The sequence below is a fragment of the Bombus fervidus genome, chromosome 15 (assembly GCF_041682495.2).
Source record: "Bombus fervidus isolate BK054 chromosome 15, iyBomFerv1, whole genome shotgun sequence".
Taxonomy (NCBI): domain Eukaryota; kingdom Metazoa; phylum Arthropoda; class Insecta; order Hymenoptera; family Apidae; genus Bombus; species Bombus fervidus.
The window spans coordinates 4099411-4123461 of record NC_091531.1 but is presented as its reverse complement, the minus strand read 5'-3'; the positions used below and the strand labels follow the sequence as shown (position 1 = coordinate 4123461).

Sequence of the window (24051 nt, the reverse complement as noted above, 5' to 3'; positions counted from 1 at the left end):
CGGAAATGATTTAATTAATTAATGGGTTATATAAAAAATGAATCCTGATACATTATAGAAATTGATGATAAAATTTATTATTAGGGAATTGTTGAATTAACAAGAATTTTTTTATCCGCATCTTTTTTTATTTTCTTTAGTATTTTGCATATAATAAATATTTTATTAAAATAACTTGTCTTTTCTACATAAATGAGTTTATTCTTATAAAAAGGCGCACTGTTCTTGACGAAGTATTATCAAATTTTCTTCGAAATTTAGGGCAGTATTTCGGGTACAATATTTCCATCTAAATATGCAAATAAAACGTTAATTAAAGATTAATTAGTTTTAGATAACTAGCATTTACGTACTTGTTGCCTTTTCTATCCTCAAGAGTAAGAGTGTCTATTAACAACATATTCGAGTTAGAAATTATAGTCGCATCTTCGTTTTTCTCATCTTTATCTGTTTGGTACCAAATACGTGCTTCTATCGTTGATCGGTTTTTCGACAAAAATTGAAATTCTGCTGCGCCAATATCGTAGAATGTCGTCGATTTATTTCTTCGAGTAGGTATCCTTGAACACATAATATTTCGTCAAAGTTATTTATAGATACATACATGGAATAAAATTTCCAAGTGCATCGCAGTAGTAATGATAAATTTTTTACGAATCAAGATCACGTATTAGCGTTATTAAAGTATATCTTACGTGCATCGAAACTTGAAATTTATTGTTGAATCACGTTCCACAATCTTTAAGAATAACATTCCTGATGTCTTTGTCATCGTTTCTGAAATTGTCACCGATGCTCTCAAAGGCTGGCCTAATAAGAACAAACAAATAAAAAACGAGTTGTAAATGTTTTACATAAAAGTTGATTTTACCACAAAATGGCTCTTTATCTCTCGTGGGCAAATAATAAATTCCTAAAGGACCGTGATTAGCTCGGTAGCCCATTTCTTGGGACCATAGCGTAGATTCCATAGGAAAACACATTCCATTCGTATACGAAATCGTTCCTTGGGGACAAGGCCAAGCAATAAATTTACAAGATTCATTCGTTGTACGTATGCTTTCCAAAAAATATGCCCAAGCTCTTAAATGACTACAAGCGATCTCTTTCGTTAACATATCCTCTGAAATATTATTATTTTTACAATTCGAAGAATTTCAAATAACTTGGATCGCGTGGGTCAACAAACATCTTATCACGTACCTTTCAAATGGCTAACAACAACAGAATTCTTCACATCCTTGCAACCTGGCTGCTCTCTACCGCCGTTCGGAAAGAAATCGATGTGACCAAGTGGCTTTAAAAGACCAAATCCATCTGCAAAGTCCTGGGATCCATCCGTATGAATCACATCTACTAACCGAGCATCGGTAGCATCTAATTTCCTGGACTTCTCTCTAACCAAATGATTTCTGAAAAAGGGTGACGCAGGATCTAGGCCTGTTATACGACCTAGAAGAAGACTTTTCTTCTTGAGGATCTCTGAGGCACAGCCAGCCACATGAGCTCCGAGACTAAAGCCAATCACGTGAATGTTTTCAGCAAGAGTACCCAAATTAATAGCGTCTAAAAGGGCTAGACCTAACTGCCGTCCTACGAGTTCCGTGTTCGCCACTGCTGCCGAATAGGTCGTTGCTGCTCCTCTTGTCCAATCAAGCACTAAGACGTTCGTGTCTTCCTAATGGATATGCCACCATTTATATACGTAAGTTGTTCTGATAAACGAATTCTCTATCGATCGACAATAGACATTCGCTTCTTATTAATTACCAAGTCCAGAAGAGCCTGTACCAAAAGAACCGCACCAATATCGCTACCGCTTCCTTTATAGCCGTGTATTACAACTTTCAGAGATTTCGTCGAATCAAATTCTGATTGTAGAATGGATTTCAAATCATCACCGTATTGAAGGCTTTTAGGGGATTCTCGTCTCGAGCGAGTGTACAATAAAAATCTCGTTTGAATTATGCTAGGATGCTCCGGCGGCCTTTTCAACGTCAAATGGGGCGGTGGATCCGCAAAGCAGCCAACTGATTCTGCAATTTTCACTTTTTTTATATTTCTTACTTAATTGGACGAATACCGCTTCTTATGCTATACATACCAAAGCAAATTTTCGCTTTCAAATGTTCAAGACCAACTCTTACTCGCCGCACCATCGCTCGACTCCTTCCAGGGAATCTTGCTGGGAAAAGAAGAGAATTTAGTTTCTCAGTGACAATCAACTATTCTTATCTTCATTAAAAGCTTGCTTACCAGCACGATTAACTTCGACGATCCAAAGAACAAGAAACATTGAAAAGATGAAGCGTATCACTAACGCGAGTTGCATCTTTCATTTGTTCTCTTCGAATCTTGGTCGTATCCGATGGAGGCTATTAGCTATTTTCCTTTTCCTCTTTCTCCTATGTTTGTTCGTCACTCCCCTTCTTCTCTTAGGTTACTAACGCGATTTTCTACTTAATCTTCTCTATTCTACCTACAATGGAAAACTAAAGCGCAGTACAAATGCTTGGATGAATTTTTTCCACCTTACTATTATAGCAAAAGTACCATCTTTTTGCGCAATCGATTTTCCGCTAGCGAGCACGCGACAACCAGTTTACTTCCTATTTCACTGAATTTATACCTGTTGTTGTATGAATTATTATTTATTAAATAAGGATTAAATGGAGGATCAAACTACATATAGCTATTCATAATCGTCGCTCTACTTGCGGTTGGTACGTTTTGATAGCAAAGCGAATTACTTTAACAATTCTTCGTTCGCCTTAGAACAGTAGAATGTGTTAAATACGTCAAATGATAGTTATCAATGGAATTTGGAAAGAAATATGCGTTGAACCAAATGCTCGGCTCATGATACTTTCTTTCAAGTTGCAACGATTATGACCTTCTTTTTCACCATTCAATATGACGCAATATTTCCAACTTTTCTCGTGTGCAAATAACGGTTTCTTCTGCATATAGAGACGTTCTACTTTCACTCGAACGATTTCACTAAAATTGTTGCGGGCAGATAAATGAAGAGTCAACTTGTTAATGTACAAACCTCGTTTACAGAAATCTATTATTGCGATGGAAATTATATAATTTTATAATTATATACGTGTATACGTAATATGGTTTATCATTTCATAGTAAAAGCCTGTTGAGATCTTGCAGCGAAGCTCTGATGTTCAGGAAGTCGAGAGTCACGGACCGTCTTTTACTAAAGATCTCTTAAACCGGACGAACGAGTTTCACGATTGTATTTAAAAAAATAAGCTTACCAGCGAAGATTTGCCAAGCATCTTCCATTTACAAAATTAAACTGTAGCAATTCCATCTTATGCATGCCTAAATATTGCTCAGTAATGAATTTACCTAAATATCATCTTGCAAAAAAAGAGAAAGCAATCAGGCTGCATTTTTTAATCCTAAATACCTTATTTTGTAGTTAGGCATCCTTTAAATCAGTAGCAAGTACAATGGATCAGAAAATATTCGAGCACTCACCAGAGAAAATATTTAGACAATAATAAATAATAACTCACAAGTTTTTTCTACTACTTATTTTTCTACTTATCTATACATGTATAGTATAGTGATACGTAATGTAACACATTTTTGTTGGTCCTTGTACATTTACTGAAAATATAGAGCTTAGAAGTTGAAATTGTACAATATCTTTCTGTGATCGATTGTGTACATATACAGAAAAATTTCTAGAAATGTTTGTATATTTTTATGAATAATGAGATAGTAGTATGCTCATTCTTCACAATGGATCATGAATTGATACATATCAGAATTTTTCATACTTCAAAAGTTGTAACACCTGCGACATTTATTGATATTTTCCATGTTTACTTGTGTTTATCTTTAAATCGTACAAGTAACTGATCAAAGTCGTAGATCAAAAATCAAAAATCATTGTTTTTCATCAGCTAATATCTACATATACCTATTCCCTTTCTGTCTGGAAAGAGAGAAATCTGAAGATCTATAAAAACATAAATTAGATATAAATCATATCTTGTAATATCGATAAAAGATTTATTTTCGTAGCAATTTAATAGCCAAGTGGTTTAATAGCCAAGTGGACAACATTTGATCTGATACTCGATAACTGATAACGACTTAATGCGCTACTTCGCTGCACGAATACATCTGGAGATGATTCTTTATATAAGTCTATGAAACAATTCGAATTGTTTGAAGACGCACTACCCACCATGATGTTCAAGATATCTATTATATGTTGCGTGTTGCCGGTGATTTTAGGAGTGCCATTTACAGGACAACAGCATGAATCGAATCACACCGCTAATACCGCATTTGAGTTTAATGTTCCAACCCCTGTAAGTAAATTTTACTGAGATCGTCATATAATTCCTAGTATTTACGTTGAAATAAGAGTCAGCATTTCTGCAGAAAGAACTTGCAGAAAAAGCGGGATACATAGCCGAAACTCATCGAGTCGTCACAGAGGATCGGTACATTTTGCAACTGGATAGAATCGTAGGATCGGACAAAATACCTCCATCTGATGATAAAATAGCTGTATTACTTCTCCATGGAGTTTTCGATTGCTCGGCTTCGTGGCTTTTGTCAGGTCCTGAAAAGGGTTTAGGTATTACCAATTTACTATTCGTCTATAGAATAAACTTTTTGAAGTGCATTTGTTTTCTCTTTTCTTTCTTTTTTCTTTTTTAAATCATCGATTTTTGGAATAGACTTACATCGCGTATTTCATTCCCAAGGAAAAACAAATTTACGCTAACTTTAATCCTCTGCACTCGGCTGTTCTCTTTGAAGGGACACGAAGAGCTTTCTGGTGATTATATAATACAAACTCCACACAAGTTTCAAACTTTTAAAAAATGAATGTTCCCTTGAAGTTTCGCCTTCGCATTGTACGAAAAGAACAAATAAAAAATTGAAGAATATGCCGAGTGCAAAGGGTTAAATTATATCCGATTAATATTTTTCTCCAAATTTTAGGTTTCATATTAGCAGATTGGGGATACGATGTATGGTTGGGTAATGTGCGTGGCAACAGGTACTCACGAAACCACTTGGATTGGACTGTTTCGGAGCCAAATTTTTGGATGTTCAGGTATAATTGGAACAATCGTTCGTTAAGATGCATTTTGGTAATTAATACGATTGCTGTATCATTACTTCCTGATAATATAACGATTGATATTTTCGTATAGTTGGCATGAAATCGGAGTGTACGATGTGCCAGCGATGATCGACCATATCCTCGCTCAAACAAAGAAAGAGAAAATCTTTATCATATCACATAGCCAAGGTGCTACCTCATTCTTTGTAATGGCTAGCGAACGGCCAGAGTATCAAGAGAAGATAATCGCCTCTTTTACTTTGGGTCCAGCAGTCTTCATGTCCAGGACAAAAAGTCCTCTATTCCGTATTTTGGCTCCTCATTCCAAAGATATCAATGTACACTTTAGAAGCTAGCATTTATTAATTTTAATATCAAATCAAACGATGCTGAATTTTTTTCATCTTTGGTCTTTTTACAGTTCATAACGGATTTGATAGGCATGTATGAATTTAAGCCATCGGATAAACTCATACAGATGCTTGGAACAATTATGTGTGATGATGAAGCACTTTTGCAACCAATATGTAAAAACATCGTATTCTTGTGTGCTGGCTTCAGTAAAGAACTTAATACGGTAATCATATGCATGTACATTCAATGTAATCACTATACATATACAATAGTTCTCGATTTAACTTGATTCTAATTCATAGACTCTACTGCCTATTATTGTGCAATATGATCCTGCTGGTTCATCTGTTAGGCAAATCGCACATTATGGACAATTGATTAATTCAGGTTAATATTTAGTAATATAATTATATAAAATGTATACCCTTTTGCTTTTTACAAATTACATCTTTTCTTCTCACAGGCAAGTTCCGGAAATTTGACCACGGCCTTATCGGCAATATGAAAAAATACGGTACGATACATCCTCCTGATTATAATTTGGCCAACGTTAAGGTACCAGTGTATTTGCATTACAGTGCCAATGATATGTTTATCAATGTTCAGGTTCGTATGCTGTTTATCGCGGTGCTTCAGTTTCTACTGAATTTTTTAAGTTTCTCTTCACTGTTAATATCTTTACAGGACTTGCAAGAATTGTACAGAACACTACCCAATGCTCAGAAATTTTTAGTTCCATCCGACACCTTTGGGCATATTGATTTCTTATGGGGCAAGCATGCAAATGTTTGGGTATACAATAAAATTTTAAGTCTCATGGAAACTCACAAAAGAATGAATATTATTGGACTATGAAGTGCAAATGTTAATAAGAATAAATGTTAATAAGAACATGATTGACCATAAATTTAGTGTTTTAATTTTAATTAATTAATTCTATCCCATGTTGACGATAATGTGATCAACGGCTTCGTCAATGTTCAAAAATCAGATCAACATTCTAATCAGAAAAGTACCGAATGAATCTATTCAGTTTATAAGAACCATACTATGTGACAATAAGAATTATTAAGACATCAATTATTAATTTTGTATTATCTTATATTTTTTACATGTAGAATCCATTAAATGATCATAGATCAGCAAGAATATACATATGTATCAATTAATTAAAATATATTAATTCATAAGCCTTTGAATCACTTCCATGCTTTCTGTTGTGAATGCATGTGAACATTGAACGTTCGTAACAAATGCACTATGATTGAGAAATAATACAGGCTTCTTATACATATATCATTACCACCTAATGACAAAGTCCGCAATCACTTAGTTGCCAACCCAATACATACAGGGTGTTTCACTTAATTCGAGTACCGTAGATATCTCATTTATTATTGATAATCAAAATTTCAGAGGAAAACATTATCTGATTTGAGAGGGCAAATATGATGGTAAACACAAGATTTATCTCAGGGTCATAGATTTCGAGATTTTAAGGTCATTGTTGTTTTTCTAAACGCGATTACATACAGCTACGAACAAAAGTATTAGCATACTCTTGAAAACAGAATAACATTCTTAAAATTGGAACAAACGACTTGAATTTTTTTTTATAAGTTAAAAGAACTAGTCTACCGATGTGTAGAAAGAAATTTTTAAAAAATTGCAATTGATCGCAATCGCGAAGAAAATAATAAAAATCACCTTTCAGAACTCTTTTATCTGTGCCTCTAATGGAAATTTAAACAACACATTTTGAAAAGTTATGTTATGTAGATAAACAAGAATCTATAATTAATAAAGTTATAAGCCGAAAGTCATAGAAAATTATGTTAACCGATTTCGGTGAAATTTTCAACGTGTATACAACTAACATAAATCTAGAAAATCTACTTTTTAAATTTTCATTACAGGCTCAGATAGAGTTGCAAAAAGTAACCCTTACTATTTTCTTCGCGATCCCGACCAACTGCAATTTTCTTAATATCTTTTTACACATTGTCTAGTAAACTAATCCTTCTAACTTATACAAAAAATTCAAATTGTTGGTCTAATTTTTAAGAAGGTACTCTGTTTTAAAGGGTATATATTTATTCGTGGTCGTATATATTTTTATTATCATGGCGTCAGCGCTGAAGTTACGATTAATCCTAAAACTATGAACATCCACTTCAATACATTTTCGAGAGCGAATAACGTGATTCTTGGCCGCCCGTATAACGTGACGACTAATATTACCACACGCAATTCTATTTAATGCATTCTTTCATATTTTATAGTATTATACTAATATCATGATAAATTGTTTCTTTAATCGTACTCCACAGAAAGAAGCCTAGAGGTTTAAGATCAGGCGAACGCGCAGGCTATATCGAATGGCTGTACAAAGGCCGATCCAACGCAATGTTGAGGAAACTTTTCTCCTATTGATAATTGGCATCCTTTTTAACACTTGTTGAAATAAATTTTCCTTCATTGATCTTGCTATCGTAGCATCTTTCATCATTCACAGTTATTATCAAACATAATAGGTGATCAACTGGTTTTAACTTCAGCTGTAACGTCATGATGATAAGAAGATATAGCTCCATTTAAAAAAATATCGATAACCTTGAAACATACAAAAAAATATGATTACTATCATATTTGCCCTTCTAAATAAGATTTCTGTTCTCTAATATATTTTTATATTATCAATAGTGAATGAGATATTGAAAGTGTTTAGTTAGTTGGGCATATAGTTGGATGTATATGTTATTTACTATTGAAGAAGTACTTATTCATAAGAATATAGTAATTAAACATTTCACCTAACGATATATGTAAGAATTACATTCCTTTATTGCATATAAAGGACATATATAAAATTATTTTAAAACTAGCATTAAAAATTTACAATTTTAATAATTAATTATAAAATTCTGAAATGAATCAATAATAAAAATAATTTTTATCTCATTTTCTCAATAATTTGTACAAATTTATTGATATGCAGTAATATGCAATGTATAATATACAAAAGTTTACTTTTACATAGATTTTTTAAGAATTATTCTTGAATTGCCATTATAAGAAGTATGTTAGCCATATCCCAAATATCATGAATTTTCATATCTATTAATTGCGATAATTTTGAAGCTATAACTCTTACAGATTTACAATCTATACACAAAAAGAATGCCCCACAAAGAACAATAGAAGCTCCCAAAAATAATATATTTGACATTAACATCATAAGACTCCTCTTTTCTTGTTGAGTTTTTGCTATGTGTTCTTGCAATAAACATTGCAAATGAAAATATATTTCTTCCCTCTATAATCATATATATCTGCTTTATTAACCATGCTAATGTCATTTATAACATATCACTAATGTCTTACAAATATCTATTAATAAAATTCAAACCTGCAGATAAACTAGATCCAATAAATTTATAGTAAGTTCTTGCATATTTGGAGTATCCTTGAGTCCTGTTGCAGCTAAAAGAATTTCTACGCAATTTAACGGAGTGTAAAATGGCATTCTGAATCCAACAGTCTTAAATACCTTATATTCTGATAGAAAAATTACATTGGGTGTGTATTCAGATTTTTTGTCTATACACCGCAAGATACCAAGTACCTGTAGCATACAAAACATTAAGATACCACTATTGATAAATTCAGAATAAAATCATGTATATGTACTTGCGATATTCTTAACTTGTTGAAATGTGAATCCATTTTATTTGCTAATTGCAAACAAGACATGAGATATAATTTTGATTGACTTGCTACTTTTTTACAAACTTGAGACCAAGAACTTTCTGTTTGATCAGCATTTCTATATACTTCCCAAAAATAGCTACACATAAATTTATCATATAAGTGAATAGCAATGTATCTAGTATCTGGCCCCAAATGGAGATATTCTGTTATTTTAAATATTGCATTGATAATTGGAATTGGTATGGCTGAAAACAGTATTTAATGTGAATGAAAATTTTGTTGTTATTATGTTCTATCAAAATAGGATCAAAGATATAAATAAAAATGAAATTAATATTAACAAAGGGATACAATTTCAAATGCAATAATTACCTACAAACGGCATGTAAAATTCGTCTTTAGCTTTGATAAAACTTTCTTGTGCTTTAATGATTGATTGAAGTTCTTCTAGCCAATCATCAAGTAAAGGTTCTGTATTAAATAGATATTTGTTTCAAGAAGAGAGTTTAGGTTTATTATTTTTGTGTATTAAACATCTATATTTGTCTGTCAACACTCTTATTTATGTGAAATGCTAATTACCAATATAAGAAGTATCCAAGTCCATATTTTCTTTGAAAAATTCTTGCTTAATACTATTATTATCAAATATTATTTAATTACATCACACACAACAATGTTACCTTTCAAACAGTATACAAGATACTATTTAAAAGAAACTAATTGGCAGGAGCATAAGTCACGTGATACATTTCGCGATATATCGAAATCATACATTCAAATTAAAATTAGAATTCATTTTACATAATATTAAAACAAGACGTGTATAAGATAGGCATTTTAAATGTATGACAAAATTTTATTTAATATATATATATATATACATTTTAATACTTTAATTAACAGATTTTATTCTATGTTCATCCTTTCATTGTGATGTTGTAACTCTGTTAACAATAAAGGTTCATATGTCCATTTTGGGAATACTCTTTTGTATAAATTCATTAAAATCGTGTCCTGCGACTTCAGTTGACCATTAAATACACATTTCATATGACCATGAGTACCTAGGAAAAAATAATAAGTCATTTTTTAATAAAATATGTCAATAAATTAAAAACATTTATGATCTATCTACCCAATGGTTCTTTTATATGTCCTCTACGACCATATTTCGTTCGTAGTTCAACTGGTTTAAACCAGTTTATATCTTCTCGATGAAAGAACATAAATCTTATAACTGCTGATCGTTTATGTATTTTGTATGCATGGCCGCTAAGAACAACACGTTTTACAACTATTCTATCTGGATTCACAGATAATACACTTCCGGTTGCAATTAATTCCTACAAAAATATTGTAACTTTTAATGATATAAGAATGGAATCAACCTTTAACTTGTGTATAATTATTGCCTCCTTACCAATGATTTATTCAATTTTTGAACATAACATAACACTGGACATGGTGGAAAAGTAACTGGAGCGTACATGCTTGCTACGACAGTGTTTTCTGGACGAAAATACCGCTCATACTGAAAAATATTTCTATTCTTAGTAATAAGATATAAATAGAATATATTAAAATCTCACAGAATATAATACATGCTTTATGTTTGTTTCCGTTTGTGTGTTGACTAAATATTGGGCACGCAGTGAATCTTCTAAACCCACATTGAAATATCAATTTTTCTTTAGATTTCACCGGTTGTGGACTAATATTAATATGTTTCAATGCCACATTTAAGACAGACATTTTGTGCTCGTTCGGTAGTAAACCAAATACAATTAACGGATGATTTTCCAATGAAGAAAATGCGATAAAAAGATCTTGCCGTACATTTACAACGTGAATTGTGATATACCAACCAGGCTAAAAATATTTGTATAATTTAGCATGAATAGATAATTAGTTTTTAATTAATCAAATATTCATACCATAGCACCCTCTGTTTCCTGAGATTCTTTAAATATACGTTTTCGCGTTCGATCAAAATTTTCAAATTGAAATATTCTAGCGTAATCAATAGGAAGGTTTTCTTTCGGATCCCACGGGCTTGTTCTGAATGATTCAAGTCCACGATACTTTTGAAACCTCTGTTTTGCCAACATATCTTGAGGTGTATCTACTTCGTCAGGAAATTGTGCGTCTAATTTTGCGTCTATATTTGAAAAATTGTGGTTAAAGATTATAAAATACATATTCAATAATGTAATATACATATATTCAACAAACATACTCTTCAAGTTTTCCATTGCTTCTTTTTCTTCTGTCATATCGATATTCTGATCGTATCGTTCATCAGGAACTTCGGATACAGTAATTGTCTCGTATTCTTCCTCGTCTTCTTCTGCATCTGGTCCACTATCTGCTTGAGATTTTGGTTCATCAATAGACATCTCATCTCCTGATTCATCGATCGAGCACTCACTCAATTCCTCTACAAAATACAAGGAATGAATAATATGTATCTCCAAATTTAATTTATGACTAAAAAATAAATACCTCCATCCTCATCAGGAATCCAGGCTGCTTGATATTCAGAAGTTCCTTTTGGAACTCTCTTTACAATTTTTTTTCTTTGAGCTTTAGCTTCAGCTAATTCTTCTTCTGTAGGCCAAGTTTGTTCAGCATCCATAGGGTCAGGTATATTTTCACTTATGAGAGATTCCTAAAAAATTAAGAAAATTGATCATTGCTTTTAAAAATTCAAAGTCTTATTTTATTTCATGAATTTACTTGTTTTCCTGGATCTGCGCGTTCAAGAACCCGCGTGGATGGTTCATCGTCCATTGCATTACAATGTTTCCTCAACTTTTTTTCCATTGGATATGGATCTTCAGGTGCATCAATTTGAGACATTTGAAAATCTCCCAATTCAGGTATGTGCACTAGACCATTAACTGATAATGGTAAGTTTCTAAGATATCCTGAGATCATAAGAGTTCCAAGCTCTGTGGAGTTCTAAATGAAATCAAATTTGAATATATACTTATCTTTTAATTAGTATAGATAATTATTACATCAATACCTACTTCATTACATTTAAATTTTATTTCTTCTGCTAACAAATGAGCTCTTTTGTCTCTATATGATACAGTTCTTTGCTTTTGAGTACCAACACGCCGTAAAACATTAAAAGCATCAGTGGGAGTATCTAATTGCAAAACTTTTTCCTCAGGAAGCCACTTAGAAAGTTCGGATTGTACATGACTTTTAAAATCTTGACGTTTCTGTAATAAAGTTCGTAAAGTTGAAATTATTTTTCCACAAAATATAATAATAAATATCAAAAACACAATACCTTTATGTGAAGACTTTCAACATTTGTAAGTGCTATTAGAGGAGTCGTCAAACCTTGGGCAACACAGGGCATAATAATTTCTTTTCCCCAGTCATCAAGTACCTCAAATCTGGGACTATTATCAGATTTATTTGTAGCGGATACAATAAAAAGAATAGTTGTAGCTATTTTTGCTATATCCAATGTGGCAAACAAATTACCAACTGGTGGGACCACAATAGAAAAGCGTTGCTTGAACCTAGGTACACTGTCATAAAAAAAGATTGATAATCAATAATTCATATTTTTATTAATATCATTTATCATAGTAGCATTATACCTTAAATGTATTGTACCACATGGGCTATTAGTTATATTTGCAGACTCGTCAGCTTTTGTTATTATTGATAATATATTATCAGTATCTAAATCTTCTTGTAATGGAATAATGCATATAAGAATAGGTGCAGATTGGGATCCACCAAAATTCCTTTTTTGCTGCAACACTTCCTCTCTTTTTCTTTTTCTAATTTGTGAAGATTGAAGCCTTCGGGCATTCTTTCCAAGATTTTTAGTAGCACGTTTCGATAGAACTTTTACTCCAACTTTTCCTATATTGGTTGCAAATTAAAAAATATAGAAAACAGTAAAATATTAAGAAGTTATAATAATATAAATTGCAAAGAATTTTACCTTTAACCTCGTTACTTATTGATCCTTTACTACGATGTCTACCCGTTTTATGTTGTTTATTAACTTGCTTAAATGCACCAGGTCGATGTACTTCTTGCTTTGTCATTTTATTTGAAAGTATATATTCTTGTAAATTAAATATCTTTATAGTAAATCTAACTGTTCGCCATGCGTACAACCCCACGATAAGACGTGTGTTGCTTCACATCCTCACATGCTCCCAGTTGCAGTTCCTTCCATCTTCTATAGATGGCAACACATGGCTTGTTCATATACCAGGGATGCAATACTGTGCGATAAGGCTTGTAACGCCATCTGTAGAAGATGGAAAGAACTGCAATTTGGAGCATGTGAGGATAGCTAGTAACATATGGCTTGGCCTGGAATCAGGAATGCAATACTATGTGACTAACAGATGTCCTCTGTGGCATTATATTCGCTGACGAGTCGTCTGTGATAATTCCTATGTTTGCCCTGGAGAACCACAGGGAGCGTAAGAAACACTCTGATCCTTTGGCAGGTCGGTATTTCATAACCTGAGACACATGTTCCATTTAATGTCACGTCTACCCTATTTTTAGTCAATGGTTACACTGAATTGAGGTGAGCTTTGGATAATTCATTGTTTATGCTAACATGCGTTAGTTTTGTAAAATGGCATGTTGTCAAAGTTATATCCCGGATTATTTTGCAATAACTGACATTTTATCTACTGAAGAACGAATATCTTGTAAAATTGAAGTAGATTTACCTGGTTTAGGTAATTTTTCATTTATTATTTTATTATTTACTGAAATATATTCTATAAAACTATATTCCAATTAGTCTATTTCAAAAAATTCTACATTATATTTGTATATAATCTATATAATAATCACAGTATATTCATATTATGTATACAATACCTGATAAGAATGATATATAATATTGTTAAAGATATGAATACTATTGTTTAAGGTTTTTTGGATCCTTCGTGTCAATCTGAGGATTTACAAGTTGGATCCAAAGTAGAGTTTCCATTATGGCTAGCAGATGCATTAAAAAATTTACAAAATCCAGCAGTTAATATTGATATACCAAATATATACAAAGAAGGATACAGGTTTGATTTTTAAATTTTTATTTGTTTTTCAACAATATATTATTTAAACAAATCTTTACAAACACTTTCCTGTGTATACTTATTTATATCATTTGTGCTTTTAGAGAAATTTTAGAAGCAGATGCTGATGCTATAGTTTTAAGTAGATGGAATCCATTTTATTATGAATTAGGAATGCATGTAAGAAAATTCAGTGGCAAAGATTCTGAAATAATTGCAGAAAGTTTACTACAGGTAAGCGAATTATAGTAAAAATAGGTACTATGTCTTTTTTATTTTTTAATAAGATATAATGCCTCACAAAAGTATTCAAATACTTTTATGAATATATCATGTGTGTTATGTAAAACATTGGAAATCTTATAATTGAAAGATATTCTAATTAATCCATGTATACAGAATTGAAGTTACAAATTTCAATAACTATAAAACTAAAGTATCATGATAAGTAGGTCACAGCCAAGAATTAATTTCTATCTTTTCTAATATATTTTTCGAAATATATGGGGCCTTTTCATTCTTCATTTTCAGACATTTAAGTCCCGTTTCCAATTAGTAATGGATTGGTCTCAGAATCTAACATCTGATCCTACATTAGCAATTCAACTTCCTCGACTTGAAAGAGATCTCTTCCTTATCGGTCGACAAGCCAAAGTTCGTCTTACAGAATGGTTAAAAATGGGTACAAATGGAATGGTTATTTCCGAAATAGCGACAAATTTGAAAAAACGGAAACGGGACAAATATGAACTTGATTAGCTTTTTCGTTTTACAATGATATAGCATACGAATGTCAATAATTTGTAGAATAATGTTTTTATCAAGTTTTTAAATAATTTGAAAATATCAATATTGTAGAATAAACTGAGTTTATTTAGAATAATCGAGAAACAGGTGTAAAACATTTTATAACATAAATCATATAACATAACTTTTTTAAATTACATTTTCAATGAACTTGCATATTACTACCATATTGTAGAAAGCTGATTATTGGAAATATATTAATGTATTTGATATTGCAATAAATATTCTTTCATTTATTTAAAAATTAGAAAATAGTTAAAATTTGCTTGAGTAAAAAAATAAATACAAAGAAATTATGAAAAAACGCACTTGTTATACATTTTATAATTATAATATTATCACTTTCACTAATTTACAGTTTTTGTCTGGGCGTACACACATGCTACATAAAATGCTCTATTTTTATATTTATATATTATATTTTGCGTTATATACTAACAATAATATTACAACTTAAAATATTGTTATAATTAATTAATTACATTATCGTTTCTTATACGGTCATAAATACGAAACTTAACAGAAGTCACGATGAACATTTGGAATTAACAACTTGTTTAGAATTTTTTAAATTATATTTCTTGTGTGTATATGCATTCTGTATATGTAGAACAACTATTTATTTTTTCAACGTATAGTTTTCATTTATATTTAATTACATTGTCACGATTAATTTTAGTTTCCTAATTAACTATTACTATAGACTGTTTATTTTTTCAATATTCCCATATAAAAATATACGTATTTTATTTATTAAATATTTACTGTGTTTATAATAATTTCGAATAACATCAATTTTCAAATTCTACAAAGTTTTTTACTCGTAATTTTACAATAAATTTGGTAAACAGTTCTGATGAAAATGAAAAACAAATCGTACTCCAAATGTACAGGACATTAACAAAAGTACTCCTTTGCTAAAAAAAAATTGCATTGCAATGGCGAGTGCTCCTCTCTTCGTTGAGAAAGGTGCTAACTACTTGCTAATTAGTTTTGATTTTTTATGTGGAATGTCATTTATTGTGCACAAAAAAAACGCGAAACATTTTTAAATGGTGAAAAAAATTCACAAAAATATTCATATTGCCTTCTTATATAAACTCCAATATTTTATTAATATTTTTAGTTGATTGAAAAAAATAAAGTTTTGTTAATTTACATGTTTTTAATTTACTGTTTTTGAGTAACAGTATCAGTTGTATTGTCAGTTAATTAAAGCATTAATATATAATAACACAAGAACAAAAATAATTTCTATGAAACATTTAAAAATAATTGTTATTATATTTAAAAAATGAAGAGACTGGCCCCTATTGATAGTTTGAATATTTCATTCATTTCAAATAAATATTTTTATATTTACAATTCTTTATTAAACATTTTATGCACTGAATGTAGAGAAAACGTTTTAATTCAATTTGAAAGTTATTTAACATTAGAACCTAACAAGTTACAAATATTTCCTAATGAACTTTTTCAAAATAATACAAAAGAATTATTTTGAATAAATTTCTTGACAAAATTTCAAATTATTATAAATGTATGACATATTACTTTTGTTGTTTAAATAATAGGTATTTTAAAATAAAAATTTGAAATTTTTTATATAAAGAGAATGATTAAAAACTTAAAAACTTAAAGAAGATTAAAGAAAATGATTAAAAAAATTTAGGTTTTAATATTAAATAATTTGTTATGTATATTAAGAAGTATCTAGACTAAAAATATCTCCTATGTGTTGAACGAATGAGCATGATATTAAGATGAAAGTATTTGTTAAGTTTAAAATCTTTTATTTGATTGGTAAAAACAAGAAACTTTGTCATTGTAATAAAATTATAAATGTAAATAAAATGAATTTATTATGAAAGTCATATATTTTATATTGGCACATTTCCTAGAAAGTATTAGATTTTGAAATGATAATTACATGTTTGTACCCTGATCTTTGTAAATGACATTAAGATGACTTCATTAGATAAAAATTAGTATGTATACAAACATAACTTATCCTTATAAAATACTATGTACAATATTTAAAATCTTGTTGCACACACTCTTATGGATATTTATCGATGTGTAAGAAAGAGATGGTCGATATTGTCCAATATTCTTTTTAGAAGAATGTAACGTACGTTTAATTTACAAAAGTATTTATAAAAATAATCATCATCATAATTAACATGTACGTATAATACAATGCATATTCTATATAACAAGAATAACAAGATATTTTATTGTGGTAACAAAAATATTCTCTGGTAGGAATACATTATAAATAATATAATTAATAAACCCTTTGTATAAATAACTATACGCTTATATACTATGAATATAACACTTAAGATTTATGATTGCATTTATGTGATCGTACATAACAAGATCCAATTAAACAAAAGATCTTCTGATGAAATTAAAAATAGAAAACGTTGATGAAGCATAGCTCATGAGAAAATAATAAATCTAAAGAAAGATTGTTCCTCTGTAATAGAGAAAATTATACAATTTTCTATAAACGCCATGTCTTTCTTTTCTTCCTTTTTGCCGTAAGTTAAAGATTTGTTTACTTCCGATGATATTTATGAAATACGGTTATTAAATATTATGCAATAAGAAGTAAATTAATGTCATTATATATTTAGTTTAAGTTCCAAGTAACAAAAGTATTTTATTATTAAATATCGACTGATTTTGATTGAACCTTATGATTACGACGATTAAAATGAGTAATTGAGCAATTGATTGAGCGCGACTTTTACTCAATAATCAGAAATTTGGTAACACTTCTGATATTTCTTAATCTAGTTCTAAAAAGTGTTCTTAAACTACAAACAAAACTGATGAATATGAATGCGAGAAGTTTGATAAAACTTTTTTAAAAATGATCACTTAAGTTGCACCATTTTAAAAAATGTATTTATAAACGTAGCGTGTGAATAAAAAAATGTTCTGTTTGTTTATTTGTAAATCTAATAAGGGTTATCATTAGCATTTAAAAATTGTTCAAAAAGATCACTAGAGATCGTTAAAAAATCTGAGTTTCTTGTCGCAAAGCTGATAACGATTTTTAGAAATCCATTCTTGTTTTTGGGATCTCTGAAGAATTTCGATACCTTTTCGAAAATCTTATCGCATGTTTCGAGATCTTTAAAAATGTTTGAAAGCAGTCCTCCATCTTATGTATCATCTTCAAATATCTTCAACGAGTTCTTTTGATTCACTCAAATCACAAAAAGTTGAAAAGTAATAAAACGAATAATGTCAATTTAAAACATTTTATGCTTTATAGATTATGTGGAATCTTTCCTTTTCCATCCACCTTAAAATTTGTGAATTTGTTTTAATGTATTCTCAATATTTGTCTCCAATTTAAACATTTGAAAATCAATCATCCAAAGGAAGTTTTATGACACACAAACTAAATTCTTTCTTGTTTTTTGATAACTCTGCAATCATTTTCTTTTCGGTCAAAGAATTTGTTTTAAGAAACAACTTCTGGCTTTATATTGCAATATGTTTTATGTGAAAATTTTCAGAAGTTCAAGTAGACTATAAACTTTCGTAGAATGCACTCTTGTTCCAAAAATCCGAGAAAATGAATACATTAACTCTTACCAATAAAGTTTAATCATTTAAATTTGATCTCAAAAGTCCTTCTGCATCCTTTCATAATATTTTAAGTTTCTGTATAGGTATTTAACATTTATAGAGTTGGTGTGTCAGTAATTATGCATTTTGTTAATCAATGCGTCAGAATCTTTAAACTTTGACGTCTTTTAATATCATTAAAAGGTTGATTCAGTTTCAAGGCTGGGCTCCTGTTTAAACATCCTGAATCCTGTTACACTAGTCACGTCTTCTTGATTCGAAATAGGTGTAAGATCCCTCAGGATCATTACAGGACTTCCACTACTCAACATATGATCCTGAGGACTTAATGGAGCCATATTTGTTGGGGTTAAAGGACTGCTAGGACTCTCGTTGCTGCTCACATAACTACCAGGAGCGTTTGAAATTGGTATTGGAGTTGCAACACCGTTGATCTCTGCTGTTGCACCACCTAAGAGCATCTCCTGCAGTAAGTTGTCAATGTGTGCGACTCCAAACAGCCTGACAAACTGGATTTGTTCGATCATTTGCCAAGAAATGGATTGTAGAGCTGGTAAAGTCAGAAGGATCTCACCGAAACGACCACGACTATCGTATTGTCGGTCACTTATGTAATCCTCCAAGTTAATCTGAATTTGATAACGCAGTTGCTTGATTCGCTGTGGTTCACTTAGGCCTTTTGCATCTGTTAACAGAAAGATTTTGGATTATTTTGGATTAAAAATGATATCAGTGAAAATCACATTTTTCCAACCAATTATTAATCCAAAAATTTTATGAAATAAATATACATATTACATATCAAAGTAACTCAGCCCGCATGAGCAAATTTTATTTTATATTTTCGTCTGACTTTTATTATACATATATTTACACATATTAAAAAGCAGAGCATGCGTGCATTGCTTGCAATCCATTTCGGCATAGCGACGGTGACCGCGCCGATCATCAATTAAATCTCATTGAGACAATCGTTCTCGCGTGCCGGCAAATCTTCGCCGAATGACACGCAAATTCTACGTTGTTCTTCAACTTGACATAATCAATAGGATATTATCGAAGATTATCTTGAACCAAGAATAACCGTGATCGAAAGAAGCTTTTGTTTCTTAAGACTTCATAAGAAATTGATTTAAACACATTAGAAGATTTGTTTGTAATATGCATAATAAACGTTTTGTTTGTTACTATGAGTAATAAGGGGTTTCACTTATTTATAGTAGGAGTTAATGGTGACAAATGGTGATTCAATAGGGAATAAGTGAGTGAAAGTGAGCGAGGGATGAGTGAGAATGGAAGATGATATAAATAATAAGATACCAATGTATTAGATGCAACTGTATATCAACAAATTTGTACTTTCTAAAATATTAAAAAGATATTATACTATATAGAAGAACTTCAAACTCTTAGAACAAAAATACAATAGAAGCATGTCAGGTATATACCAAAAGGAAGCTAAGGCTATTCAAGTTTCTTAAAACAAAAATGAAAAAAACTTATTTTACTACAATCTAACTTCAAAATAACAAAGTTATCCTAAAGAATTGTTACCTAAATCGGTTACTTTTAGACATCACTACATTTACCTATTACATGAAACAAGCATTTGTTTTTATTAAACCATGTTTTATTTTATTTCAAAAGAATATGATCCGGACAACAATGATTTTAGGGACAATAGTTCAGTCTACGGTTATATTATTTAAATCAAAGAAATACTTACTGGGATCGAAAAAGACGATGGCCTTTAAGCAAGCAAACTCCGTATCGTCGATCTGTACTTCGTTCAAAGGCTTCACCAATTCATCCATTACCCTGATGCCAACTTTACTAATGTCCAGATCCTGATTACGGCCCTCTGCGGATAATGATATGACTGATAAACACGGTTAAACCATTCCTATCGACACCTACTACCATTTGACTGAGCCCGGATTATAGTTGGTGAAGTATTAAAGGAAAGCAACGACACCCCAATAACCAATACGTCAAACCTATTTTTTCTTTGCACTCATGCTACTGCAACTAGCAACGTGAAGACCGGACTCAGTCTCTACTAGCTACTACCCCAAATATTGTTCGTGCAATTTATCCAACGAGACTATCGATAGCTTTGTAAATATTTAACTAATTATTTTGAAGAATGGAATTTATGAAATATCTTTTTTTTTTATTATTATTAGAATAATGAAGTTTTTCTTTGTTGTTGGAATAGTGAAGTTTGAGAGGTATTTTATGTTAATGGGACAGAAAGATTGGAAATTTAATCTACAATTTGAACTGAATCGCCAATAATCTATTGTAACAATTGATGTAATATAGATTAATTAAAAGAAAAATTTGAATAATTGTATTTAATAACAGCTTTTTTTGTAGATATGTTTGAATAATTACTTTTAGGAAACTTATGACTTTTTATACATTAAATAATTTTTTATGCTATCTTATAGTTCACTATAAATTGTATTAATTAACGTATCGATTGTCTCGGTTCACCATAACGATTTCAATGTCACATTATCCCAGTGTTAAGTACACGATTATTTTCCACAAAACTTTAACAGAAATAGAATAATACATAAAAATAAATTAAATATTTATTCTTAACATCTAGTGACATATGAGAGATGATTCATCATGCAATAGTTTATATTTTTCTCACCTATATTTTCCTATAGTTATGCCAGACCTATTTTAACAAGTACGAATTACAATTAAGAAACTTATCAATCACAAGTAAGCTCTACTTTTCACTTATAATTATTTTATACTTGATTACACGTAAGCTAAAAGATTGCAAATAAAAAAATTGAAGAAATGTTAGTTTAGCTGGTAATGGCAATTGAATAAATCTATCATAGAAGTCTTAATTAACACTATTTAAAATTTTTGACATATATATTTAAATATCATAAGATAAATTGCAAACATTATATCATAAGAACGACGTTTTCGATACTTTAGAGAATGAATTGCAAAAGTCTAAATACACAAATTAAGATACTCGCTCGGGAATTTGATTGAAAATAATTTTAAAGTACCTCAGATAAAGATATAGTAACAGGATTAGTATGTTATCGCAAATTTGGAATAACCATAACATCTTAGATATCTTTTTATAATATTTTTCATAAAAATTTGCAGATAATTACAAATATAATTTTTAAGAAACAAATAATTATAAGTAGAAATAGAAATACAAGATTAACAATTTACATTTTATTTTAACAATAAAGTTAACATAAAATTTATAACGAAGTTGTACAAATTTCGTAAAATATTTCAATTTTGATAAAATAATGTTAAAGATATCTTATTATGTCTGCGGCAACTTTTTAAAACAAATATGATTTATTCTTATCTCTTCCGAGACTCGCAATCTAATGAAATCTTATCTGTCGATGACATCGACGGATCGAATATTGCGATAATATCTTTATTATGTCGGGATAATAATACCTTCAGTTGTTTCATACCGCCAAATTGATATCGTGAGTAGTCACGAGAAAATATATTTTGATGCGATAATCGATTGTTAAGAAGATTACTTGGCAAAAAATTTTCCCTCCTTTCCTGTCTTGAAACTTGATAATTTTTTTACAAACAAAATATATAAAAGTTTCTTTTAATTTTTTGGTGCTAGATCATAATACGTATTATGTGGTCTATAGTGAATTATTATACATTTATCACGAACTACTTTTTATTTAAACTATTATTTAAATTATTTTATAAACAATATTGTATCATCTCGTTTATACATACGCATGAGGGTGTTAGGGATGACCGAGATATATTTATTTATAATTTTTATAATAGTTTTATGAATTTTCATGGGTCTTTAAATCTGTAAATCAAGGTGACAATCGAGGATATTTTATTTCAATGAATCAGTTTATAAATAGTTTAATAAGGTCCATAATCATTAGTGATTGAATGATATACTGTTCAAATGACATAGAGAATACTTCAAGCATGAATAGGAGCATTTATTTTATCAATTAGGAACAGTTATATCAGATTACATATAGAGATATAGTCAGATTTAGTAGTACAGATCGTATATTATATTGGTAACAGTGAAAGGACAGTTGATAATTGTCTTGGAGAACATTAAGATATGTCACTATATTTTTAATAGGGTATTCTCATAATTATATGTATGTATTATATAGACTTATTTGAGCAAAATAAATATTTGATCCAGTAATAATAACAAGTTTAGCATAAATTTGTAACAAGTTTATTATTCAATGTGTCAAAAATTAAATAATCTGATTTAAAGCAATTTATATATATATTCATTAAATATGCATTCTTTGCTTAACTATTGCTGAAAGCTATGTTACTACTACAGTAGTTAGTAAATGAATGTTTTTAAATGATAGTTGTGTTAGTGTCAATTTTGTTGTTAATAATTTTGGGTTAATCTACAAATAATATGATTATTTAAAAAACTTATATAAGCTCGACCATATAACCTTTTTTAATCCCTTGATGATAGCTTTTCTTATTTATGCTTTAATATTACTTATATGAAATCAAAATTTGTTATTATAAATTTTTCATTACATTATATGAAATTTTTTTATTATATGAAACATTATACTGCAATCTTACAGTAATAATCACAGTAATGTAATGTGTATAGCATAATATAAAAAAAATCATACATATTTTATTAGATGACAAAACCAAACTTTTTATATTATTATTACTAATATTTTAATCGTCGAGGGATTAATTATAAAAAACCTTGTACCACCACCCAGAAGGAATCATAGAGAAACGTACCAGGACAATTCTTGGTTATGATACAATTGTTCCCAAGAAGAAGGACATCTTGCAATTGCATACTGCGCCTGGCAACGCCTAGGAGAAGATGTTCACCCGCGTGTGCCCTCAGGAGTGCTACCTGATCATCAAGGGTTAATTCGCTGAAAGCCGGTATGTACTTGGCCCATTCGACCAGGATAAGAAGCTGCTGTTTCATACTATCGCAAACATCGTTTATGTTGGCGATTTGTTTTGTGCTCAGGTCTATATCGCTGTTCGGACTGCCTAACTGTTTAAACATAATCTCGAATTACTCATTACGCGACTTATGTATATTGAATAGAGTAATATTGAAATATATTTTGTAGGTTTATTAATTACATAAATTATTTCTAGTTAAGAGAATATATGGAGATTGTAGGTATTAAAATACAATAATTTATTACTCTCAATGTATAACCGTTCTACATCTCAATTGGCGCGAAATTTAAATAATTTCAACTTTAATACTGCGAAGAACAAAAGTAACCGGATGTTTATCAACCTTGATATTTGCATTAAGCAGGTCGATATTCTAATGTTAAAATTACTACATTAAATTTG

At 30.2% G+C, this 24051-nt stretch overlaps 6 protein-coding genes across 10 annotated transcripts in view; 2 read left to right on the top strand and 4 right to left on the bottom strand.

The window, feature by feature from the left end:
• Window positions 1-86: 86 nt before the first annotated feature.
• LOC139994825 (pancreatic triacylglycerol lipase) lies at window positions 87-4314 on the bottom strand. Of its 2 annotated transcripts, XM_072017777.1 has the most exons (11): window positions 4210-4314; window positions 3118-3961; window positions 2771-3067; window positions 2257-2629; window positions 2105-2185; window positions 1771-2036; window positions 1204-1678; window positions 872-1123; window positions 696-810; window positions 354-560; window positions 87-289 (listed from the first exon to the last, which is right to left on the bottom strand). In XM_072017777.1, the coding sequence occupies exons 4-11, from the start codon at window positions 2330-2332 to the stop codon at window positions 205-207; spliced, it is 1557 nt and encodes a 518-aa protein (XP_071873878.1). In that variant the 5' UTR covers window positions 2333-2629; window positions 2771-3067; window positions 3118-3961; window positions 4210-4314; the 3' UTR covers window positions 87-204. The 2 variants fall into 2 exon arrangements, with proteins under 2 accessions (XP_071873878.1, XP_071873877.1); XM_072017776.1 differs by having other exon boundaries at window positions 2257-3067.
• Window positions 4195-6319, top strand: LOC139994827 (lipase 3). The gene is made up of 8 exons (XM_072017784.1): window positions 4195-4343; window positions 4417-4615; window positions 4987-5101; window positions 5202-5448; window positions 5532-5687; window positions 5767-5851; window positions 5928-6070; window positions 6149-6319. Exons 1-8 carry the CDS (start codon window positions 4218-4220, stop codon window positions 6317-6319), a joined length of 1242 nt encoding a protein of 413 aa, XP_071873885.1. The 5' UTR covers window positions 4195-4217.
• A 2139-nt stretch (window positions 6320-8458) lies between these two features.
• Window positions 8459-9903, bottom strand: LOC139994831 (cyclin N-terminal domain-containing protein 1). The gene is made up of 5 exons (XM_072017789.1): window positions 9758-9903; window positions 9548-9646; window positions 9155-9420; window positions 8874-9089; window positions 8459-8780 (listed from the first exon to the last, which is right to left on the bottom strand). The coding sequence occupies exons 1-5, from the start codon at window positions 9780-9782 to the stop codon at window positions 8517-8519; spliced, it is 870 nt and encodes a 289-aa protein (XP_071873890.1). The 5' UTR covers window positions 9783-9903; the 3' UTR covers window positions 8459-8516.
• A 110-nt stretch (window positions 9904-10013) lies between these two features.
• Tsr1 (Tsr1 ribosome assembly factor) lies at window positions 10014-13380 on the bottom strand. The gene is made up of 12 exons (XM_072017773.1): window positions 13152-13380; window positions 12799-13069; window positions 12480-12726; window positions 12211-12408; window positions 11915-12139; window positions 11681-11846; window positions 11415-11615; window positions 11113-11336; window positions 10784-11047; window positions 10599-10709; window positions 10314-10521; window positions 10014-10242 (listed from the first exon to the last, which is right to left on the bottom strand). Exons 1-12 carry the CDS (start codon window positions 13255-13257, stop codon window positions 10085-10087), a joined length of 2379 nt encoding a protein of 792 aa, XP_071873874.1. The 5' UTR covers window positions 13258-13380; the 3' UTR covers window positions 10014-10084.
• A 155-nt stretch (window positions 13381-13535) lies between these two features.
• Window positions 13536-15353, top strand: Psf3 (DNA replication complex GINS protein PSF3). Its single transcript, XM_072017790.1, has 4 exons — window positions 13536-13911; window positions 14109-14253; window positions 14358-14487; window positions 14785-15353. The coding sequence occupies exons 1-4, from the start codon at window positions 13806-13808 to the stop codon at window positions 15010-15012; spliced, it is 609 nt and encodes a 202-aa protein (XP_071873891.1). The 5' UTR covers window positions 13536-13805; the 3' UTR covers window positions 15013-15353.
• A 1550-nt stretch (window positions 15354-16903) lies between these two features.
• The window catches only part of Hnf4 (Hepatocyte nuclear factor 4), a 47602-nt gene continuing 40454 nt past the window's right edge, over window positions 16904-24051 (bottom strand). For 3 of the 4 annotated variants that reach the window (XM_072018672.1, XM_072018674.1, XM_072018675.1), the window contains exons 5-7: window positions 23467-23737; window positions 20396-20548; window positions 16904-19354 (exon numbers count right to left, since the gene is read on the bottom strand). In XM_072018672.1, coding sequence (XP_071874773.1) covers window positions 18846-19354; window positions 20396-20548; window positions 23467-23737 — 933 coding nt within the window. In that variant the 3' untranslated portion in view covers window positions 16904-18845. The remainder of the gene's footprint in view (window positions 19355-20395; window positions 20549-23466; window positions 23738-24051) is intronic. The other variant, XM_072018673.1, reaches the window with a different exon arrangement.